Raw genomic sequence first — 21,206 nt, 5'->3', positions numbered from 1 at the left:
GCAGTGTGTATTTGGCAACCTGACCGATTACGAGGTGAAGTGGTGTGAGCACAAGCATGACTTCAAGTGCTGCCGTCGGGTATGCGCGCATGGTCCCCGACATGCAGATGCATGTGAGTCATTGCAATGTCGGTAGGTGGAGCCCTATTAAAGTCTTCGATTTGTTTGAGGTCCAAGCCACCGGTGTACAACCACCTGACAATCCTTGGCCTTAGCTCCACAAGTTCAAGTTAATCGATTGTACAAAATGCTACTTCCACCGCATAGTAGATTGCAGTGTGAGACCAAAATATTTGATCATATTAGTCATCTATACCGCTCTGCGCCCAAGGGTTAGGTTCGTGAGGCCGGGCAGGGACCGACGTCTCGTAAGCCGGACGATGGTCGTCTTCGAGTGGTTAATATTCAGCTTAAACCCAACTGCATCATCCATTAGCCAGGTTTAAACCGCTTTGTATTAAGTCGTAGAGAGTTTACTCATTTTGCCTTCAGCTATAATAACAATGTCATCCGCATATCCCTGAAGCGGATCCCATTGTCAGTTAGCAGTACTAATAGGTTATCCACGACAAGGCTCCAAAACAGGGGGATAGAATTCCACCCTGTGAACAGCATCTCGTAGTACCGAGACGAATCCTCGTATCCCCTACTGTGGCTTTAGCTATTCTGTACGGTCTCTATCCATCTGCACAACGTTGCTACCACATCCCTTTTTCTCCAGTGTTCTGGCTACGCTGTTGTGAGTCGTGTTGTCAAAAGTAAAGAACATTACTTCCCCTCCTTCCAGCGAACTCTGTACCACCGAAATTAACCGGTAGTTGATCTGCCTGCTTTGTAAACAATTTTCAGCGTCTTTTAATATTCCGTCCATCCTGTCTTGGGTATGAAGATCACCTTCGCAGTCCTTCATTTTTCAACGATATGCGCCAGTGCAAGGCTATCCCACATCAGTCGAACAAGGTGTGGCAGTGAAATCTGCTCTCCCTGTTGTGCTGGAAAGATACCGTCCGCCCTCGGAGACTTGCATTTCGCGAATGAAGCCATAGCTCACTTGATTTAGTGCGCAGTAAACAGTTGCCTTTCGACTATCCCCAAGCGAGCTGGGTTGTCTACGACTACGGATAGACACTGGTGCGCCCGCAGAATAGCCGTAGCTCTCTCTTGCACGCTGGTCGTATATGTCCCGTCGCATCTTTTGATTGCCAAACGCATCTGGCCAGAGCCTTGTGCTACCTAGCTGTTGCCTATCTCGTACCTACTTTGGCATCAGAAATGGGTGGTTAAACCGAGGCCTCTATTATTTCTCTAGAAACAATTTATCTCTTTCTTGTTTTCTACGCCAACACAACCAGAAATCCAGAATATAGTTACACCAATTTCCATTATTAGTAGCCTCATTGGACCTATTCTATGCATATAGATGTATCAACATCTAATGAACATTCCAAAGGCGGTTTCTGTAGTTGTTGACATTTTTACTTAATTTATCGCAGATCATTTCAATATAGCTTCATTGATTTAAGTATTATGAAAAGCAACAGGGTATCATATCTAAGTTTGAGAAGAGTTTCTTACAAATTGAACATTGATTGGCCGGATGTAAAGTTTGATTTTCATTTCGCCAGCAATCAGTTATGCAGCATTTGCCCCTGTGGCTTGATAATGTTGCCTGCCTACGGTGCCGCATAGGCCTTACAGCACAAGTTCATATGTACATATATACATATGTAATTAATTTGTGTGTTCATTTCGTGGCACGAATTTGAAGATAAACTTTTTCTAGTCATTTTGTGCTCGGAGAAATAATTAAGCGCAAATCTTTAATATTTTAATTGTAATTATGAATTATGCCCAAGCATCAGCAACGCCGTCAGCGGTGTCTAAGTCAATAGAGATGTTGCCTAATATTGCCACATTTTTATACTCTCGCAACAATGTTGCTAAGGAGAGTATTATAGTTTTGTTCACATAACGGTTGTTTGTAAGTCCTAAAACTAAAAGAGTCAGATATAGGGTATATATACCAAAGTGATCAGGGTGACGAGGAGAGTTGAAATCCGGATGTCTGTCTGTCCGTCCGTCGGTGCAAGTTGTAACTTGAGTAAAAATTGAGATATCATGATGAAACTTGATACACGTATTTCTTAGCTTCATAAGAAGGTTAAGTTCGAAGATGGGCAAAATCGGCCCACTGCCACGCCCACAAAATGGCGAAAACCGAAAATCTATAAAGTGTCATAACTAAGCCGTAAATAGAGATATTAAAGTGAAATTTGGCACAAAGGATCGCATTAAGGAGGGGCATATTTGGATGTAATTTTTTGGAAAAATGGGCGTGGCCCCGCCCCCTACTAAGTTTTTTGTACATATCTCGGAAACTGCTATAGCTATGTCAACCAAACTCTATAGAGTCGTTTCCTTCAGACATTTCCATATACAGTTCAAAAATGGAAGAAATCGGATAATAACCACGCCCACCTCCCATACAAAGGTTATGTTGAAAATCACTAAAAGTGCGTTAACGGACTAACAAAAACGTCAGAAACACTAAATTTTACGGAAGAAATTGCAAAGGAAGCTGCACCCAGGCTTTTTTTAAAAATTGAAAATGGGCGTGGCCTCGCCCACTTATGGACCAAAAACCATATCTCAGGAACTACTCTACCGATTTCAATGAAATTCGGTATATAATATTTTCTTAACACCCTGATGACATGTACGAAATATAGGTGAAATCGGTTTACAACCACGCCTTCTTCCAATATAACGCTATTTTGAATTCCATCTGATGCCTTCTCTGTATGATACATATAAACACTAGGAAATGGAGATACAATTCAATGCTCAAAGTACACAAATTGATCTAATCTAATTAACTTTACAGTAAAATAAAAAAAAAGTAAATTATTATCACTTTATCATGCGAGAGTATAAAATGTTCGGTGACACCCGAACTTAGCCCTTCCTTACTTGTTTTCTTTTAATAATATACATACATATGTATGTATGTATGTATGTATATCTCATATTGCTATCATCAAATATTTTATCTTATTTGTAAAGTTTTATAATGTTTTTATGATATAAAAATCAATGATAGTTTACGACGATCAATAAAATTTGTTGATATTTCATTCGTAAAGCACTTTATGCCAACATTTTTAGACCCAAATTGATCGCATAAAATTGAATTGATGTGAAATGTACTTTTGTGGGTTGCCTTCATTGAATTTGACATAATGAAAACCATGTAAAATAGTATGTACAGTGTAACTGCCATCACTCGAACTCTTGAATTGACAATAGAAGTAAAATTTCATGCAAATTTTCTTCATAACTTCAACTTTTTTTGTGGATTATGGAGATATGAGTTAGGCAGGTTCAACTGTAATCATCTTTTAAATAGAATTTGTGAGCTATATCGACCAAATTTCAAGTTTTTACATATTTTAATACAGTCCTTATTGTGGCTTACAAACTAAACTCTTGAGCCAATACAAGCAGGACAACGATTAATTCAATTTTCCATACACTTGTTATAAGCCTCAACTGGGATGCCTAAAGCTCAGTGCCTTAAGCAAATTTTGTTCTTTTAAATTTCGTCTAATTTGCTAGATTGTTGAATAGTTTTGACGTCATTTTTTGTACAAGTCTAGCATTGCAAAACATTAATCAAAATGATTGAAGTCGATCTGTAAGGAAATGTGGAGATCCGCTGCTATCTCTCTCTTGCCAACGTGTCGATTTTCAAGAGCTTCATCCTTAACTTTTTCGATGTTTTGTTCATTTACAGAGTTGGATGGCCGGCTCACAAGAGGTAAATTTTCGATGACTTCATGTCCTTCACTGAATGTTTTGTGTCATTCAAATACGTCTCTTCTGGTAAAGTGGACTACCCAAACACTTTTGCAACATTTCAACGATTCCGTAGCCGTGATCACCTAGTAAATACAAAATATCATGCACATTCGTTGTTAAATGTGTTTCCTTGGTAAAAATCGCCAGACAAACTTTCGTTGTTTTTGTTAGATTATGAACTTGCGAGGCAACCACTTTGCACAGTCCTTCATTGTCCTTGGTGCCCATTTCGCCTCTTTCCAACTTAGCAATTCTTTTTTCAACGTAAAACTTTATTAACACACGAAATGTTTTTATGATCCATTTATTTTTTAAACTAATATAAGTTTCTTAAAAAAAATGCTATTTCTCATTAACTAGTAGTTATAATCTAACTAATAGAAATCATATAGATGGTAGTAGTAGTATTATCTATGGGTCATCCACAGTAAAACGTGAATGGGTCCTCTAGTTTATATGTAATGCTTAATTGATTAAAACACTTAAAAAACAATTAAAGAATGCTTAAGCCCGAGCTTAAATGATCTTGCAACTTGTCAGGATCAAAGCCAAGAAAATACCATCAGCTGCATAAGGTTTGCTAGTTGAAAGGGGTCTAGGTCAAGTTTTCACCCAATTTCATTGAGATAACTCAATGCTTGATTTGCATTCTACAAAGAGAAAAATCAAATGGAAAATGGAAATTTTTTATATGGAAAGTAGGCGTGGTTGTAGTCCGATTTCGTTAGTTTACCGGTTTCCTTAGTTTTCGACCATGAAAAAAGAAATGTTAGGGTAACATTATATAACAAATTTGGTCGATATCGTTCGAGTAGGTCCTGACATACGCCCATTCTCCATATTTGGCCCCGACTCCTATAGAGTCTGTGAAGTATTTATTTGTTGATTTATGGCGCTTTTAGTAGTTTTTAACCTAATCGTTATATGGTGAGTGAGCGCGGTTATCACACGATTTGATAAATTTTACAGTGTCCGTTGGGGTCCTTAAACTATTTTTTCTGAGCGAAGTTGGATAGCGTTAAGGAGATATGTACATTAAAGCTACTAGAGGGCGACACCCCCCTTTTACAAAATTTTTGCCCAAAGGTGCCCCTTGCCAATGCGTGGCAGTGGTCCGATTATGCCCCTCTACGGAGTAGTTCTCACTTTTTGCCAAGCAGCACTTTTTCATTCAGATATTTTAATTTGTACTCAAGGTATCGCTTGCACGGACGGACAATCAAGCGGATTTCAACTTTTCTCGTCATCCTGATCATTTATATATCTATATGTATATTACTCTATATCGAGCTGGATTATTTTTAGGTGATACGTACAACCGTTAAATGAACAAAACTCTGCAGCAACAAGTGGCAAGAGTTCACAAATTACTTTTTTATAATGAAATAAGCATTATTTTAATAGGAATTTGTGCAGAAGCAACAACAAACTATAATCAGTTCAAGGGACAATAACCTGTCAGCTGTCAATGTGTTAATAGGTCTTGCAGTGCTGCCAGAGTTTAAGCGGACACAAAATCGCTTTCAACAAGATTGGATCATAAATGCAAAACATACATACATACATGCTTACATATAAATGCAAGACGCTGTCTGTAAGTGTGTCTAATGATTAGCCGCATAACCGACTGATCAACCGCTCTACTGACTATTATAGAGACATGTGTGTGTGTGTGTGGCGGTAATAAATCGCACCAAAGTAAAAATTCAAATAAAAACGAAAAGGAAATGCTGTTAAGTCCGTTTGTTGCCTTTTTATTACATAAGAGATGGAAAGATGTTACCACGCAGCGTTGCTGTTGTTGTAGTAAGCTAACGCCTTTCATAAGCGCAAGCGATTTCGAATTTGTTAATCAATACTTTTTTTTTATCAAAAAAGTTGTTTTTGAAGTTGAAGTAAAATGCGTTGCATGTATTTGTGAGAGTGTGTGTGTGTGATATGCAGATTGTGGGGCTTACGCTCTGACATTAGTGTTTGTTTTTGTTGTTTTATTGTCATTTGTTGCCGATCAGGCTGATTAAAGCTATTTGGCAATAATTGTTGGGGCACACACTGCTGTGTGTTTTGGGACACACCGACCCCGGAGATACCAGATACGATACACTATGGTCGAAAAGTAAATGGAATTTAACAGTTATTGGAGATGTTAATTATTAAGTATTCAGTAGTCATTATTATTATTAACTGTTAAAAAGACCACGACCTAGCATAGTAAAACACATTTTTTTTGGCAAAATTCGTGTTTTTTACTCAACATGATTCCCTTCGTGGCAACTGATTAAAGCGACCCTCAAACTTTTCTTTGCTATTTGCTTTGGAGCGGGTTAATCGTATGCAGTCCACTCGGATGCCCGTCGGCTGGACTTCGGAGTGAAACGTTGGAGCCATATTTCATCCATTTTCACATATCGACTCAAATCTCGACTCGGGGTTTATTTCGCTAGAACTTCTCCGAATACTGCTCCGAATCATCAACTCGTCCTTGTTTTTGGTCACTGGCTCACTGGCGCGGCACGCACTTTGCATAGAGCTCTCTCATACCCAAATATTCGTGCATGATATAATGTAGACGTTCTGTTGATATCTTTAGAGAGCCTTCCACCTCGAATAACTTCACTTTATGGCCATCCAAAATTGTTTGGTGGACTTTTTTTTGGTGTTTTCGTCGGTAACAACCTTTTTTGGACGTCCAGCGCGTCCGCCGTCTTCGGTGCTTATTTTACCACGTCTAAACTTTGCATATCATTCATTGATGGTTGATTGCTCTGAGGCAGTGTCCGTAAAGTCGTCATCAAGTCAAGTTTTCTCTACAAACAGATTATTCCGTTGTCCAGTTTGCCATTTGTTCAGCTATTTGCTATAGTGGACCCATATCGGTCATTCCGATATATGAGCAGCTTCTTGGTGAAAAAAGGACGGCTGCAGAATTTGGATCGTTATCTCCCTGGTTCGTATTTTTACAGTTAGACAGATGGACAGAGAAACGGACATGGCTATATCGGCTCAGCTCAGCCCGCACTGATTTATAGGGTCTGCGACGTTTTCTTTTCGGTGTATTTAATATACATACCTTATTCGGCTTATAAAAATTACTGTTGGGTCTAATTGAAATCCATCACTGGATGGTCAGAGCAAAGTAGAACTCTCATAACTAGAATTGAAAGTAGTAGGGGATATTGTGTACTTCAAGGAACTCATATGTAACTAGCATCGCTTATGGAAAGGAAAAGAGCTATAGCCTAGCTCTGATAGAAACATTGTAAAGAGCTGCATCATAGGCTTTGCGACAAAATATGTGGTCATCAAGATAAGATCAGGGCAAGTGTTCATTGAAAATAGATTAGTAGCAGTGATTCAGGCGTGGAAGCTCTCATGACGAGCAATTCATGGAACACGAGTTAGCTTAGAATTAACTAAGCTTTCAGTATTCTTGCACTTACAAAGCTTTCAGTATTCTTGAACTTACTAAGCTTTCAGTATTCTTGAAAATTTTTCGACAACTCTGTTTTACGGCACTTCAAATCTTGAATGAAGTAGCGAAACTCGAGACTAATTTTGCTCAATTATAATGAAAATTAACGTAATTAAGAAAACCGTCTGGCTACTTGAAGCTTAATACACCCACTTTTTTGAATATTTGAAAGAAACTTTCAAATAATTTTATTTACAAACACGCATACATATGCATTTCCGACGCTTGTCGTAACATTTTTTCAAACTCATCGGTGACTTGGATTAATATTTCAAGCTCTCAGCAGCATCTTCAACTCAACTTCATCAACATCACGCCGGGCATTTCCTCTTTCGACAAAATTTCATAATGCAAACACACACACACATGCTTCCAAATTAATTCACGCGATGCTGTTGAAATACGCTCACCACTTGCACCTTCGTAACCGACATTAGCGACGATGGTTTGAACCAGTTTCGGCCGAATTTGGCATCGCAGAGTTCAACCAAAGACGAAAAGGCACCGAAGAGGCCAATGTAAAGGCTGCAGCAGCAGCAGAAGAGGTGGCAAAAACGAAGCAAAACAAATCGAAGTGATAAAGAGTTGCGTTGCTTAGCCGGCATAATTGTTGTTGCTTACCACACTGCTACACATAATCGTTTTGTCTTCGGTCACCAGCAAGCGCAGCCGCCGTTCGTGCATATCATTTGCCTGTTTATTAGGCAAAATTATTGTAAATCGCGGGATGAATGCAACAAACACTTTCGATTTCTTTTTGTTTCCATTTCTTCTGGCTTCTCTTTCTGCAGCGCCGTTGGCTTTGGAGAGCGCGGCTAAGCTGGCTAAGCGCAGCGCTCCACAACAGCGCACATTCATGGTATATAAAGTTGGTGGATGACACTGAAAAGTCATCAGTTACACAGTTCTCTTCACAACTGGTGTTTGGTTAACCTCGTCTACTAACTTACACGTAGCAAAATCTAAGCACAAACTACAACAAAATGAAGGTACGGACCGCTGAAGCTCACATCCTTCTTGGAATACTTTGACACTAAAGGATTACGGTTTACTTACTCACGCTTTTTGGTTTTTTTTGCATTGCAGGTTTTCGTTTGCATCTTAGCTGTGGTGGCCACAGCTCAAGCAGGTTTCCTGGGCCTTGGCGGTGGCGGCGGCGGCGGAGGCTACTCTTATGGTGGCGGTGACGGCGGTCACGGTGGACATGGTGGTTTTGATGGTGGTCATGGCGGTCACGGAGGTCACGGCGGCGGCGGCGAAGTGAAAATTATCAAGATCATTAGCGATGGCGGAGATGGTGGTCATGGTGGACATGGCGGACACGGTGGCTTCGATGGCGGCTACGGTGGCGGTCATGGCGGACATGGTGGTCATGGCGGTCACGGTGATGGCGGCTTCAATGGTGGATTCGGAACCAGCGGTGAATTGAAAATCGTGAAAGTCATCAGCGGAGGCGGCGGCGGCGGCGGTCATGGAGGATACAGCGGCGGCGGTCATGGTGGTTACAGCGGCGGCGGTCATGGCGGTCACGGTGGATACAGCGTCGGTGGCGGTCATGGCGGACACGGTGGCGATGTTAAAATCATCAAGGTCGTGCATGAGGAAGGCGGCGCTGGTGGCTTCGATGGCGGTTACGGAGGCGGTCATGGCGGTCATGGTGGTTTCGATGGCGGCTACGGCGGCGGTCATGGCGGACATGGTGGTCATGGTGATCACGGCGCTGGCGGTGAAGTTAAAATCATCAAGGTCATCAGTGAAGGCGGCGCTGGCGGTTATGGCGGTGATGCCGGCGGTTATGGCGGTGGTTATGGCGGTGGTGCTGGCGGTTGGGCTGCTGGTGGTGGTGGCGGTTGGGCTGCCGGTGGCGGTGGCTGGGATTAAGCCCCTTAGATGCCATAAAGCATTTGTACATATTGTACTATACGCCAGCAGCGCAATGAGTCCTTTCTAAATAAGTAAAACAAAAGCAGTCCACGCAGCCATTCGCCAATGACTGAGACTGAATGATTATTACGTCACGGTTGCGCGCTGCTACCTTGTATATAAATCACTCTTTCCACTCCACGCTTCCCGCGCTGCATCACTTCTCCTATATCCTCCTCCTACACACACACACGCACACCAAACGTACGCGCGCTTACATCCGTATGCTGTACCGTTAGGTGCGTGTGAAGTGCCATTCTTCGCCAGTTCATAAGCATTCTCTCCACATGCCTACTCGTATTGTGATATACAACCTGCATGCTCACATCTCTCTTAGCTGTCTAAGTGTAAATGTTGAACCACATTTTTGTTGTAATGTACCTGTTGAGCAACAACGTGAGTTCGTAGACGTTGTTAATGTTGTTATTGTTTTTATTGTTACCAAAATATAACAAGTTGAAAATAAAAATAAAAAAAAAAATTAATAAAAAATTTATGTGTTATCATTCATTATCTCATTATGCCTCTCTAACGCTTTGGTGGTGGCGCGCAGTGGCGGAAGTTTCTTCAGTGTGCCTTCAATGCTTCTGAAATCGGCATCGTCATAAATTAAAGCCATTTGTAAGTCACTTTTATCGTTGAAATCTAATTTGCGTTTTGGGGCCAATTGGACCTTTCACTTTTTATGAGAAGTTTCGGCGAAAGAGGAAGAGAAACCCGTTAGCCGTTATTATGTCATGGATTTTTGACACAGCTGTATGGAAATGCGATTGAGACGTACGGAGCTCCCATATTTGCGCACATAAACACATGTTTCCGGCATCTAATTCGAAAGCTGTCACATAAAAAGAAAATTTAATCAAGTTAAGAAAAGAGCCGTGCAACAAAATATGCATTTTTTGGGACTGAGCTAAAATAAAGGTTCCGAAAAGTTTTACATTGTAAATAATATACTTTGATAAAAAGAGAAAAATATATAATTAGAAGCGGTGTAACAGCGATATAAAGTCTAGTGGGATGCATAAACCGACATCAAGACGTCATTTTATTAGAGTGACATTACTTTTTCACTCAATCCTCTCTCTTCTTACGCAATTTTTGTAAGATTTCTAACACCCTGAGCGATTAAATTTCGTATATAAGAGCAAATTTTGTTTCGTTGATTCTGTTCAGGTAATTTTGTGGTCAGAATTGGAGGATGGAGTCATGTGTAGAAGCTCACGCAAATGAGGAAAGTTATGAGAGCGCCATTCACTTGGGAGTGGGCAGAAACGAGTCTTTTACTTATGACTCAAGCAGCTCACAACTTTCGTTCTTAGACAAAGTATCCTTTGGGAAGCCAAAAAAACATCCGTTTAAAGGCGAGCTAAAGTGAGAATGCGAAACATCCCCTCCCCAGGGTTGTGCGCTGGATTTGTGACCCGCCACGTAAAAGCAATCCAATGAAAAGAAGAAAGCAACCTCGGACGAGAAACCTCCTTTAGATGACGACTCCCACAAACCAGTTAAAGATTACAATTCAAGGGCATAGATCCGGGAATATCTGATCCCTTAATTGGAAAGGTGACGCTGCCCAGCTGGTTGACGCCCAAGAAACACGATGAACAGGACAAGGACTGAAGCGAGTAGGTCCTTGTCGCATTTACTACACTGACCATAAAAAAGAGCGCGAATTTGGTGTGGGATTCATTGTGGGAGAAAGACTACGTCGCCGGGCACAGGAATTCACCTCGGTGGATGAACGTCTAGACGTAATCAAAGTGAAGTTCTTCAACATATCGCCGATTTGCGCCCTCGCTCTAACGGAAGAGAAGGACGATGTGACCAAAGATGTCTTCCCCAAATGGGTTGGGGCTGAACCCGAAACATGGTAAATTGTAGTACTAGATTCCAGCATAGAAAAATTCATCAAACTACTTGGTTGTCTCCGGATCGAAAAGCTACCAATCAGATCGATCAAGTTGTGATAGACGCAAGACACATAGACGTACGTACGCTCCGTGGTTTAACATCGACTCTATCTTGTTGCACTAATATACGCACGTCAACAAACACAAGGAAGATTCGACGTCGAGAAGATGCAAACACTACAGACAGTCGAACGATTTTCTATTCGACTTGTACTTCTCTTGTTTAATGTTTTCAATTGACCCAACGGACGGAACGGTCGTTTGCGCCACAATATTGGTTGAAAATTTAGCGCAAAACTCACGAAGAATCAATGCGGTATGCGAAGGTGCCAAGAGTTTTCAGCCCACAATTCTGGATTTTCAACCGCCAATTCCTTTATTTTATTGAGGTGGATGGCCGTCCTGGACGTGGTTCATCCTCAACGCGTTCGCGACCCTCTTTGAATAATTTTTACTAATCAAAAACATTTGCTTGCGACAAACAATTAAATCGCCGAATGCACTTTATGTAATTCAGACAACTAAACGTATACTAAATACAATTGATTCTTTTGATGTGACAATTGCTACAGATGTCACTGATAGTCATACCAACCTAGATAAAAAGTATTACGACAAATGGCTTTTTGAACGATTTCAATTTATATATAGTCTTACTATTTTTTGCCCACAGTATATATATATATAGAATTTGAGTTTATAGTATATATGTAGGTATGTGCGACTATATTAAATACTAAAGTGACTTGTAACATGCTTGTTTCAGGCAATGGCGACTGCTAGTCTTTAATAAAGCCGGTCACCACGCCAAGACACAAAAATGAACCAAAACGGAAACAAATTGCTGCCTTCGAAATCCAAATAAAGTACGGTCACATTTCGAATTTGAACTAGTTTCGACGAATATGGAAAAATTTTGTATAAATGTATATACTCTTAAATATATGATTATACGAGTACCAATCTGCCCCATGCTTCTGTAGAGCAGGAATAAATTTTTTAAAAAGGTAAATATGCAAATCGACAGGATTTTTAAACTTAGCATACTTAATGTTATATTCTAAAAGCTTGGTGTGTCAACAAATATACCTAAATATAACTGTAGCAAATTGTTAAAATAGCATAAGTCGATTTAAGGTAATCAACTATACTTATAATGATTTTTGTTGTAGATAAGGGCTCGCCTTTACCTACATTTCGGTCTAATTTGATAGTTTCAATTCTAAGTTTTCTTTACGAGTTAATATGCCACAAGTACCCTCAGAAGGACTCAATAAGTCTCAGTTACCTTACTTCGACTTATTTCGAGTTATGTTACTTCAAGTTTTTGACACATATGTTTTCTTGTTTGTTTACGTTATTTTGTTTCTTCTGTTGTGGCTTGTAAAGTCCCAAAAATGACAGTCAATCCGGCTCTATATGTTTATGTAATTTATAGTCTAATTTATGCAAGAAATTCGTGTTCCAGACACATGGAAAAATTGTGTGTTTGTTTTGCTTTTGGGCTGCTCATAATAATATCTGCAGAAGCATGGTGTTCTGAGCAGATAATACTACCGCTTGAGGTATTGTGTTATGCAAACTCAAATAAAAATATAAACTTAGAGCATTTTAGTTCTTTTTTGCATTTAATTGCTTCTTAAAAGTAGTCAAAACGTTTGTCTCGCTGAGATCGCGAAATGAAATTGAAGGGGACCAACAAAAGTTCGCTAGCTGAAACACTTAATTAATGAGTACCACCTTTTACTCACAGAAATGGTGAAGAAGGCAAAATAATGTTTGTTTTTTTTAAATAGTAGACCGATAGGGGCACCAAACGATGCCATATTTTTCCCCGCCCTTTCAACATTTCTCTTCTGTAGGGTTTGCGATTTTATCATGGAAAGATATACGATCCAACAACGAGTTGAAATTGAAATTATTACAATTTACTACCAAAATTCGGAGTCAGTGGCCCCAACTTTAAGACGACGTACTATTTATGGTCGCCATAATCGTCCTGTCAGATCAAGAGTTGAGCTTCTAGTGAACAAATTTGAATTCACAAGCACAGTGCAAAATGTTTTGAGGCCAGTGAGACTAAGCAGTGCCCGTAATGTCGAGAATATTGCTGTCGTTGGCGCATCAATTGAGGAAGACCCAATTCAGTCTCAAGCGGCTTCAGTTCTTGCGTCAATTTGATCTTCTAAGGATGTAGACCAAAATATTTTTGCAAAATTCGACGTCGTTCTTAAGTGTTGGACATCTCAGTTTCGAATTTTGCGAAAAGATCTTGATCTATATCCTTACAAGATCAAATTCACGCAGTAACTGAAGCCGCTTGACCATCCGAATCGTCGTAGTATGTTTGTGAATTGGGCTGAGCAATGACTTGAAAATTATTCAGATTTTCATCGAAAAATCAACTTCAGCGATGAGGCTCATTTCGGGCTGAATGGCTTTGTCAATAGTCAAAATATGCATTATTGGTCAGACAGTAATTCACACGTACTCCATGAATCACCATTGCATCCCGAAAAAATTACAGTTTGGTGTGGTTTATGGGCCGGTGGCGTCATTGAGCCGTACTTCCTACGTGATGACCAAGATCGGCACGTTACTGTGAATACGAATCGCTACCACTCAATGATAAACGAATATTTGTGGCCCGAATGGGATGATATGGATTTGGGCAATATGTGGTTCTAACAGGACGGCGCCACAAGCCAAACAGCGAATTTCACAATCGATTTATTGAAAACTAAGTTTGGTGAACGTGTTATCTCACCTCGTTAATTGGGCGCCTTGGCCGTGCGATTTGACGCCGTTAGACTATTTCCTGTTGGGCAACGTTAAGTCTATGTGGTCTATGCCAATAAGGCAGCGACGATTGATGAACTTCGTACGAAGATCGAACGTGAAATTTCAGCAGTATCGGCCGATTTATGCTTGGAAACCGACGAAAATTGTGTTCAGCTTCTGGACTTCTGTAGGGGTGTCGGTGTTGGTTCGGTAGCAAGACGAGTCGTACATTATCAATTATTTCATTTCCCGGAATTTGTAGCCTAAAAGCCAGTGTATATGCAACCGCTTACTGTATTTACATAAGTTTGCGCATATTTTTCACATTTTTTTTTCTACACAAGTTATTCGAACATTTGTTCGTCACTCCTTATAAATTCGCACTCTGAAAATATACCGGTAGCACATGTCCGAAATCACCGAATGCAAAGCTATTTTTATCTTTTTAATTCTTTTTATTTTTTTGGACAAGTACGACTAATGAATTCCTGTGAAGATTCGTACACCAGCAGGTTTATGGGTGTTTCCTTCTAAGCTTCATGTATGTATTTCTACATATATACTAATCAAAATTCATATAGCCGAAATTAAAATAAAATAATTCTTTTTGTTTGCAGCTTTTTGCTGGTCTTTTTCTATGCCATTTGATGTGTAAAAAAATCGTCCAACAACAACGAAAGTCAAGAGTCACCATGAAGCTTCGACACTCCGAAGATTGTTCTATTGTAGTATTCGCTTATAAGTAAGCGGTCTTTTATTTCTAGTTTTATTGTTATTATTATAATTCTTTTTTTTAAATCACATGTTAGTCCAGTCTTAAGATTTTTCTAACGCAAGTCACGACGGTTTATAAAACGATGAGTTTCGTCGCGCACGGACATTAGTGTGCAAAATTCGTTCTTAGCGGCGCGTTTTGTCGACATCAAAATGAAAGTGAGTTCAGCAGGTGGCGAGATCATTGCACGGAGGATTATAAATATAAAAAATTTTTGCATTTTAGGTTTTTGTGTGCCTGTTGGCACTTTCTGCCCTAACGGCAACCACCAATGCAGGATTTCTTGGATTATTAGGAGGACTTAAAGGCGGCCTCGGCGGCGGCGGTGGCGGCTACGGAGGTGGTGGCTACAGCGGTGGCGGCGGCTACAGTGGTGGCGGCGGCTATGGCGGTGGTGGCTACGGCGGTTCCAATGTACAAGTCATTAAAGTTATTGCCTCCGGAGGTAGCGGAGGTGGCTACAGTGGTGGCGGCGGCTACGGCGGTGGTGGCGGCTACAGTGGTGGTGGTGGCTACAGCGGTGGTGGTTGGAGTGGAGGCCATTCTGGCGGCTACAGTGGAGGTGGTGGCTACAGCGGTGGTGGCGGCTACGGCGGTGGTGGTCATTCCGGCGGTGTCCAAGTCATTAAAGTAATCGCGGCAGGCGGTCATGGCGGCGGCGGCTATAGTGGTGGTGGCGGCTACAGTGGTGGTGGTGGCTACAGCGGTGGTGGTTGGAGTGGAGGCCATTCCGGCGGCTACAGTGGAGGTGGTGGCTACGGCGGAGGTGGCGGCTACGGCGGTGGTGGTCATTCTGGAGGCCATGTCGATGTATACAAAGTTATATCGTTAGGAAGCTCCGGCGGCGGCGGTGGTGGCTACGGAGGTGGCGGCTATGGCGGCGGCGGTTACGGAGGTGGCGGCTATGGCGGCGGCGGCTGGTCTGGTAGTAGTGCCAGTAGCAGCGCTGGCAGCGGAGGCTGGGGCGGTTGGGATAGAAAGAAGTAAGTAAGCTGCCGCTCAACAACAACTACTAATTATGTTTCCTGCAAACCGTTAAGTGGGTTTTTGAATCGAAATGATTTGATGCACTGCCATTATTTAAGTGCTTCGAAGGTCAAGGTCGAAGCGCTGAGAATATTTAATGTACAATTTTTTAATGAAAAAAGAGTGATAACGAATTATAGTATAGAGTGTAAAAGAATGAAAGAGACAAAACAATAAATCAAAAATAAATAATATAAAGTTGTGTTTAAATTTCTTGCACTGCAAGTATTATATAATGAAGGTGTTTATGCACTTAAGAGCACGGAAATCAAAAATTGATTTGAGAATCGCTAATTGTATGGAAATTCCCGCTTCTCAATCAAGCTCAGCCTTAGCAACAATTAATTGAGCAAATGAAACAAGTCAGACAACTCAACTAAAAGTAATTTTAAGTCAAAATAATGACTAAACAATACCTGTTGTTTAAGTTCATATTAACTGTACTCTCCCAATGGAAAATTATGACTAAATTAAAAGAAATCTTTGAACTTTCCTTAAATGAGTCAATTAGCAGCTCATTGCTATACAACTCAGTGAGACAATTTGCTAATTGACTAAATTACCGGGCTGTTTGAAACGTCTCTTAGCCCCTACTGTATTGCATGTGCTGGATAATAGTAGGATCTACTAATAAGAAACCTGTCATATTCATTCCTTTTCTGGTATTTTCCGTTCACGATATTCCTCTTTTGGATCTCCTAGTCGTGCTGAAATCATTAAACCACCAATTAGTCGCTAGTAATTTTGCTAATAAATTCACTTTGAACTTGTCAGACCAAAATGAAGCTTCGGCAAATAATTTATTCAATTTAAAATAATAAAAAATAATAATAAAATTCAAATTAAAATAAAAAAATAATATTAGCATTTTGAAAGTGAAGGAGATATAATATGAGCAAAACATTTGCTCATTTGAGGAAGACAGCGCTTAAAGACAATGGTCAAGCACAAAGCTTCGCAATACAAATTAGCAAATATATGAAATTTCATAATAAAAATAACGTTACAGTGTCTTTTTGTGGACAACAAATATAAGGTACATTATATTCCGAGTTTGGGGTGAGTTTAGACCGATTTCATTAAAAATTTGGAATTTGTAAGATCTAAGCGCTAATGCTTTACTTTATAGACTATGATATGAGGTTATGCCAGTTTAGCTCTGTGTGGAAAAGGAGTCGCTGGTTTTGAGCTCTTAATAATGTCCGAACAAGAGAAAGACTGTGATGAGATAAATGTCGAAAGATTAAGAAGACAATAGGAGTTTGCGACTCCCATAGAGGCGGCTATTTTGGACTGAATTTTTTGCTAAGATTCTTGAATATCCCGCCTTTTCTCGCTTCTTAAGCTGAGAAAAAATTGCAAATGAAAAGACATTTTTCAACGACGCTTTGAAATACACCTTGAGCAATGCCCTGAAAATTGTCGAAATTAGGTATTGGTTTGAGTTTGTTAGCAAGATGGGTAAGAAAGGTATGCTTAATCTCTCTTTCGAAAACGCAACATAAATGGAACTAAGCATTCTGGGAACAGTATCAGAAAACTAAAACTTTTAGAGTTCCTTGAAATTCATAAAGCAGCCAAGTAGATGATATTTGGCGTACATAAGACAAAGCAGGCAAACTGACATTTTATTTAAGCAATAAAATAGTACACCAACACTTTCAGCATAAATCACGATTATTAGTACTTTGAGAGACGTGAAGATACGAAAAGGTACCACATTTACTCATTAAAATTCTTTGCCGGAGTTGTGAAAGTTAAGTATATCGTCACTTAAGATGTAAAATAACGTAGCATCACTTTTCTTGGTGTGATAGAAATGACATGCCATTGAACCTTAAAACATGTAAAACGATGTGCTTTTCACGTAGAGCCGTAGACCCTACCTCATACGCAATACAAAACTTTAGGTTGGAGCAAGTATGCAGTTTTGTTGATCTGGGAGTAACTATGGACCCCAAACTCAATTTTAATCTTCACGTATCTTCCACGGTTTTTAAAGCTAAAAGCGCTCTTAGTTTTGTTAAACGTTGGTCTAAAGAATTTAGAGATCCGCTTACCACAAAAATTCTTTTTACATCTCTGGTGAGGCCTATATTGGAGTATGCTTCTGTGGTTTGGAACCCTAGTTACCAAGTCCATTCGGATAAGTCAGAGTCCGTTCAAAAACATTTTTTACTTTTTGCCTTAAATCATTTGCCTTGGGATTCCAGTTTAAATCTTCCCCCTTACATTAACCGTTTAAAACTTATAAATCTCCCGACACTCGCTAGTCGTAGGGAGATGCTTGGTATAATATTTCTTGTAAAACTCATGAATGGGTCAGTCTGTAGCCCATCTCTCTTATCTGATATTAATTTTAACGTTCCCGCTCGCCCTACCAGGCAGTTTAGACCTTTACTTTTAAAATTTTCTAGAACAAATTTTGAGTTAAACGAACCATTCCGCCGTATATGTCATGATTTCAATTTTCATTCCAGCACATTTGATCTAACAGACTCACTCTTTGCCATTAAAAAAATTATTTTATCTACTCTTAACAAGTAACATTTAATAATTATAAACTTTAATCTAATTCTTAATTTCGGCTGTTGAAATTTTTGCTTCTGTAGCTGAGCAGCTTAAGATCGCAACGCTTAAAACTCTCTTGCCTTTTATGACTCGGCTAATTCCGCTCGTTCGCGGATTGCGCCCCTCGCGTCGGTTGGGGGGGAGGAGGGTAATCGTTGGGTATTATTATTATTATTATTATTATAACGATAGGATAAACGATATAATAGAAACCACTCAAATTAAAACTAAGAGTTTTGGTTACAAAATGGTTATATATCGGTTATCATATTGGTTATTATATTGGTTATTATATTGGCTATCATATTATATCTGACAGCGATTTCGATTTTATTTTGATGATATATTGTTTTGCATTTTATGTGACGATGTATAGGCTGCATAGCTTGATACCCTAAGTATATAAATTGTAAAAAACCGACCTCAAGTTTACTAGACTAGGAATGGAAACACTATCAATAATAGGCAAATATTCATATACAATATAATGGATGTACCTTAAGTACTTCAGAGGCATAAGCTTGTAATTACAAAAGCATCCAAGTGCCACTTTTAGGTTTTCAAAAGTATATACTTGTGAATCACTTAAACAGCACACTGTACAACATATCGCGAGGCGTGAGAGAGAGGACAAAAGGCGCAGAAGATTTAAGTCAAAATGGCAAAAAATCGAGCAGCATTAATAATTAGTAATTTTATTTGCAAAAACTAAAATAAATAAAGCTCGAAGCGATGAATCTAAATTATGGCCTCCATGGCATAAATGAATAATTATGAAGTCGATTTCATATTCAATTTTGGATTGTTTAAAGAAAAGAAAACAGCACGCTTAAAGAAACAAAGAAAAACCTAGAGGGAAATAAGAGAATGAGAATTGCATAATGTCACACAAATTTAGTGACAATAAAACGATTAAACTTTTGGCAAAGGTGCTTTTCAATGACACGAAACTGCTATTATTCAAAGGAAATAGGGTCCATACAAAATATTTTGTTTTCTATTTTGTTTCACAGGATCGTTGTAACGGTTGATCCAGATAGAGGCATTTTTTTCAATAGCCTTGTTTTGACAGATGACGTATGAGTAGTATCAAGCTGTCATGTTATTTTTGTTCAGTATTATTTAATATTTCATCATGTAAAGACTTATGCCTGAACAACGTTTACAAATTTTTCAACTCTATTACAAAAATCCACGATCTGTAAAGAATGTATGATATTTCATGAACACAGTGAAGAAAATATAGCAGCCGTAGCTGAGAGTGTATATGAACTCGATTCGGCGCCGTTCGCAACTATTCGGACTGACGCATGGAACGACTTGGCGATATTTTACGTCGGGATTTTCAATTGAGGGAGTACAAAATATTGTGCATGAACTGAAGCCGCCCCAACCACCCAAGCGACTTCGCTTCACTCTATGGGCTCTTGAAAAGTTCCAAGAAGATCCTACTTTTTTGAGCCAAACTTAGTTCAGCGAAGAGACCCATTTCTAGCTCAATGGGTATAAAAATAGCAAAATTGCCATTTTCGGAACCAGGAGCAATCTGAAGAGATTCTAGAGCTTTCAATTCATCCAGATAAAACAACGGTTGGATGTGGTTTGTGGGCCGGTGGAATCGTCGGTGCAAAATTCTTCAAAAATGCTACCAGTGAGAACGTAATCGTCACTGGTGACCATTATTGGGCCATGTTAACCGACAATTTGATGCCTGAAATTTATGCTCGTGATCTCGTCGACATTTGGTTTCAACAAGACGGCGAGATTGAGAGAACACTACGGTGAGCAGATAATTCTACGTTTTGTGACGATCGATTGGCCACCAAGATCGTGTGATATCACACCTTTAGACTTTTTCCTGTAGGTATATGTAAAGTCTAAAGTCCATGCGGACAATACCGCTTCGATTCGATTCAAGCCTTAGAGCAGTTACCACTCGAATGAGTCATCGAAAATAGGACTCAACGGATGTACCAACTGAGATGTAGCTGCGGTCAACATTTGATAGAGATAATCCTCAAAAATTTTACTTTTTATTTATTTATTTATTAAATGAAAAATAATAATACTCGTACAATTATTATCTTACAGAGTAAGAAGCACCAGCTGCCAGGGCTTACGGCTTACCTCAAAAATTAAATGCCAAAAATATTCCTTAGAATGATAATAAACATTCCCCGTTAAATTTGAAGTGTCTGTGCTTTTTTCTTTAAAAAAGCAGGGAATCTCTTAATGGATCAGCCTTTATTTTTAGTCTTGAGCATGCCTAAATAGCTTTTTCCTGAGAAACCTTTATATAACCTGGTTAGTTTCGATGTTCTAAATGCATCCAATCTCTAAAATCTGCAAAGTAAACGAAGAGCTGCGGGCTAATGATAGCACCACAGGGAACAGGATGGTTTTCTTGGCATTTAAGTAAAGACCGTTAACAAAAATTTCGTCTTTAAAGTCGAATCAAGTGAATGTGAAATATGCAGCAAACTATGATTGTATATTCAATGAGATTAATAAAGTCAATTAAAAAATTACTAGAGCTTAATTAGTTAGGCTAACAATGTCTTACACCAGCTGAGCGAAGAAAAACATGTCATAAAGTCATTACGGTTCATGCAAGTATAAACACAAAATCGATCGACCAGCAAATGTTACAAAATCACTTAGCCTACTAATTTATACAAAAATTTACATTCGCGCCTAAAGTTAAAGATGGTAAAATTCGGTAAATTAAAACACACTAATTAATCATACGAAATGCCCAAAATCTAGTTAGGCGCACGCAAACGGCAAAAACCACAAAAGTCGTGCCTACTTGAAATTTCCAATAACTTTTGAATATGTATGGGGTAAAGTTGCAGCTATATAGCGGTAGTGCGTATTTATGTATTTATAA

General features: G+C 39.4%; 2 protein-coding genes across 5 annotated transcripts in view; one reads left to right on the top strand and one right to left on the bottom strand.

The window, feature by feature from the left end:
• LOC120776135 (anoctamin-1) overlaps positions 1–21,206 on the bottom strand; it is a 178,093-nt gene that overhangs the window by 29,414 nt on the left and 127,473 nt on the right. The window lies entirely within an intron of this gene.
• On the top strand, positions 57–15,706 carry LOC120775467 (glycine-rich cell wall structural protein-like). Its single transcript, XM_040105660.1, has 4 exons — positions 57–132; positions 8,370–9,155; positions 15,027–15,587; positions 15,678–15,706. Exons 1-4 carry the CDS (start codon positions 57–59, stop codon positions 15,704–15,706), a joined length of 1,452 nt encoding a protein of 483 aa, XP_039961594.1.

This window comes from Bactrocera tryoni, chromosome 4 (assembly GCF_016617805.1).
Source record: "Bactrocera tryoni isolate S06 chromosome 4, CSIRO_BtryS06_freeze2, whole genome shotgun sequence".
Classification (NCBI taxonomy): Eukaryota; Metazoa; Arthropoda; class Insecta; order Diptera; family Tephritidae; genus Bactrocera; species Bactrocera tryoni.
Note: the sequence above shows the minus strand (reverse complement) of the source record. Positions and strands in the feature narration are given on the sequence as shown.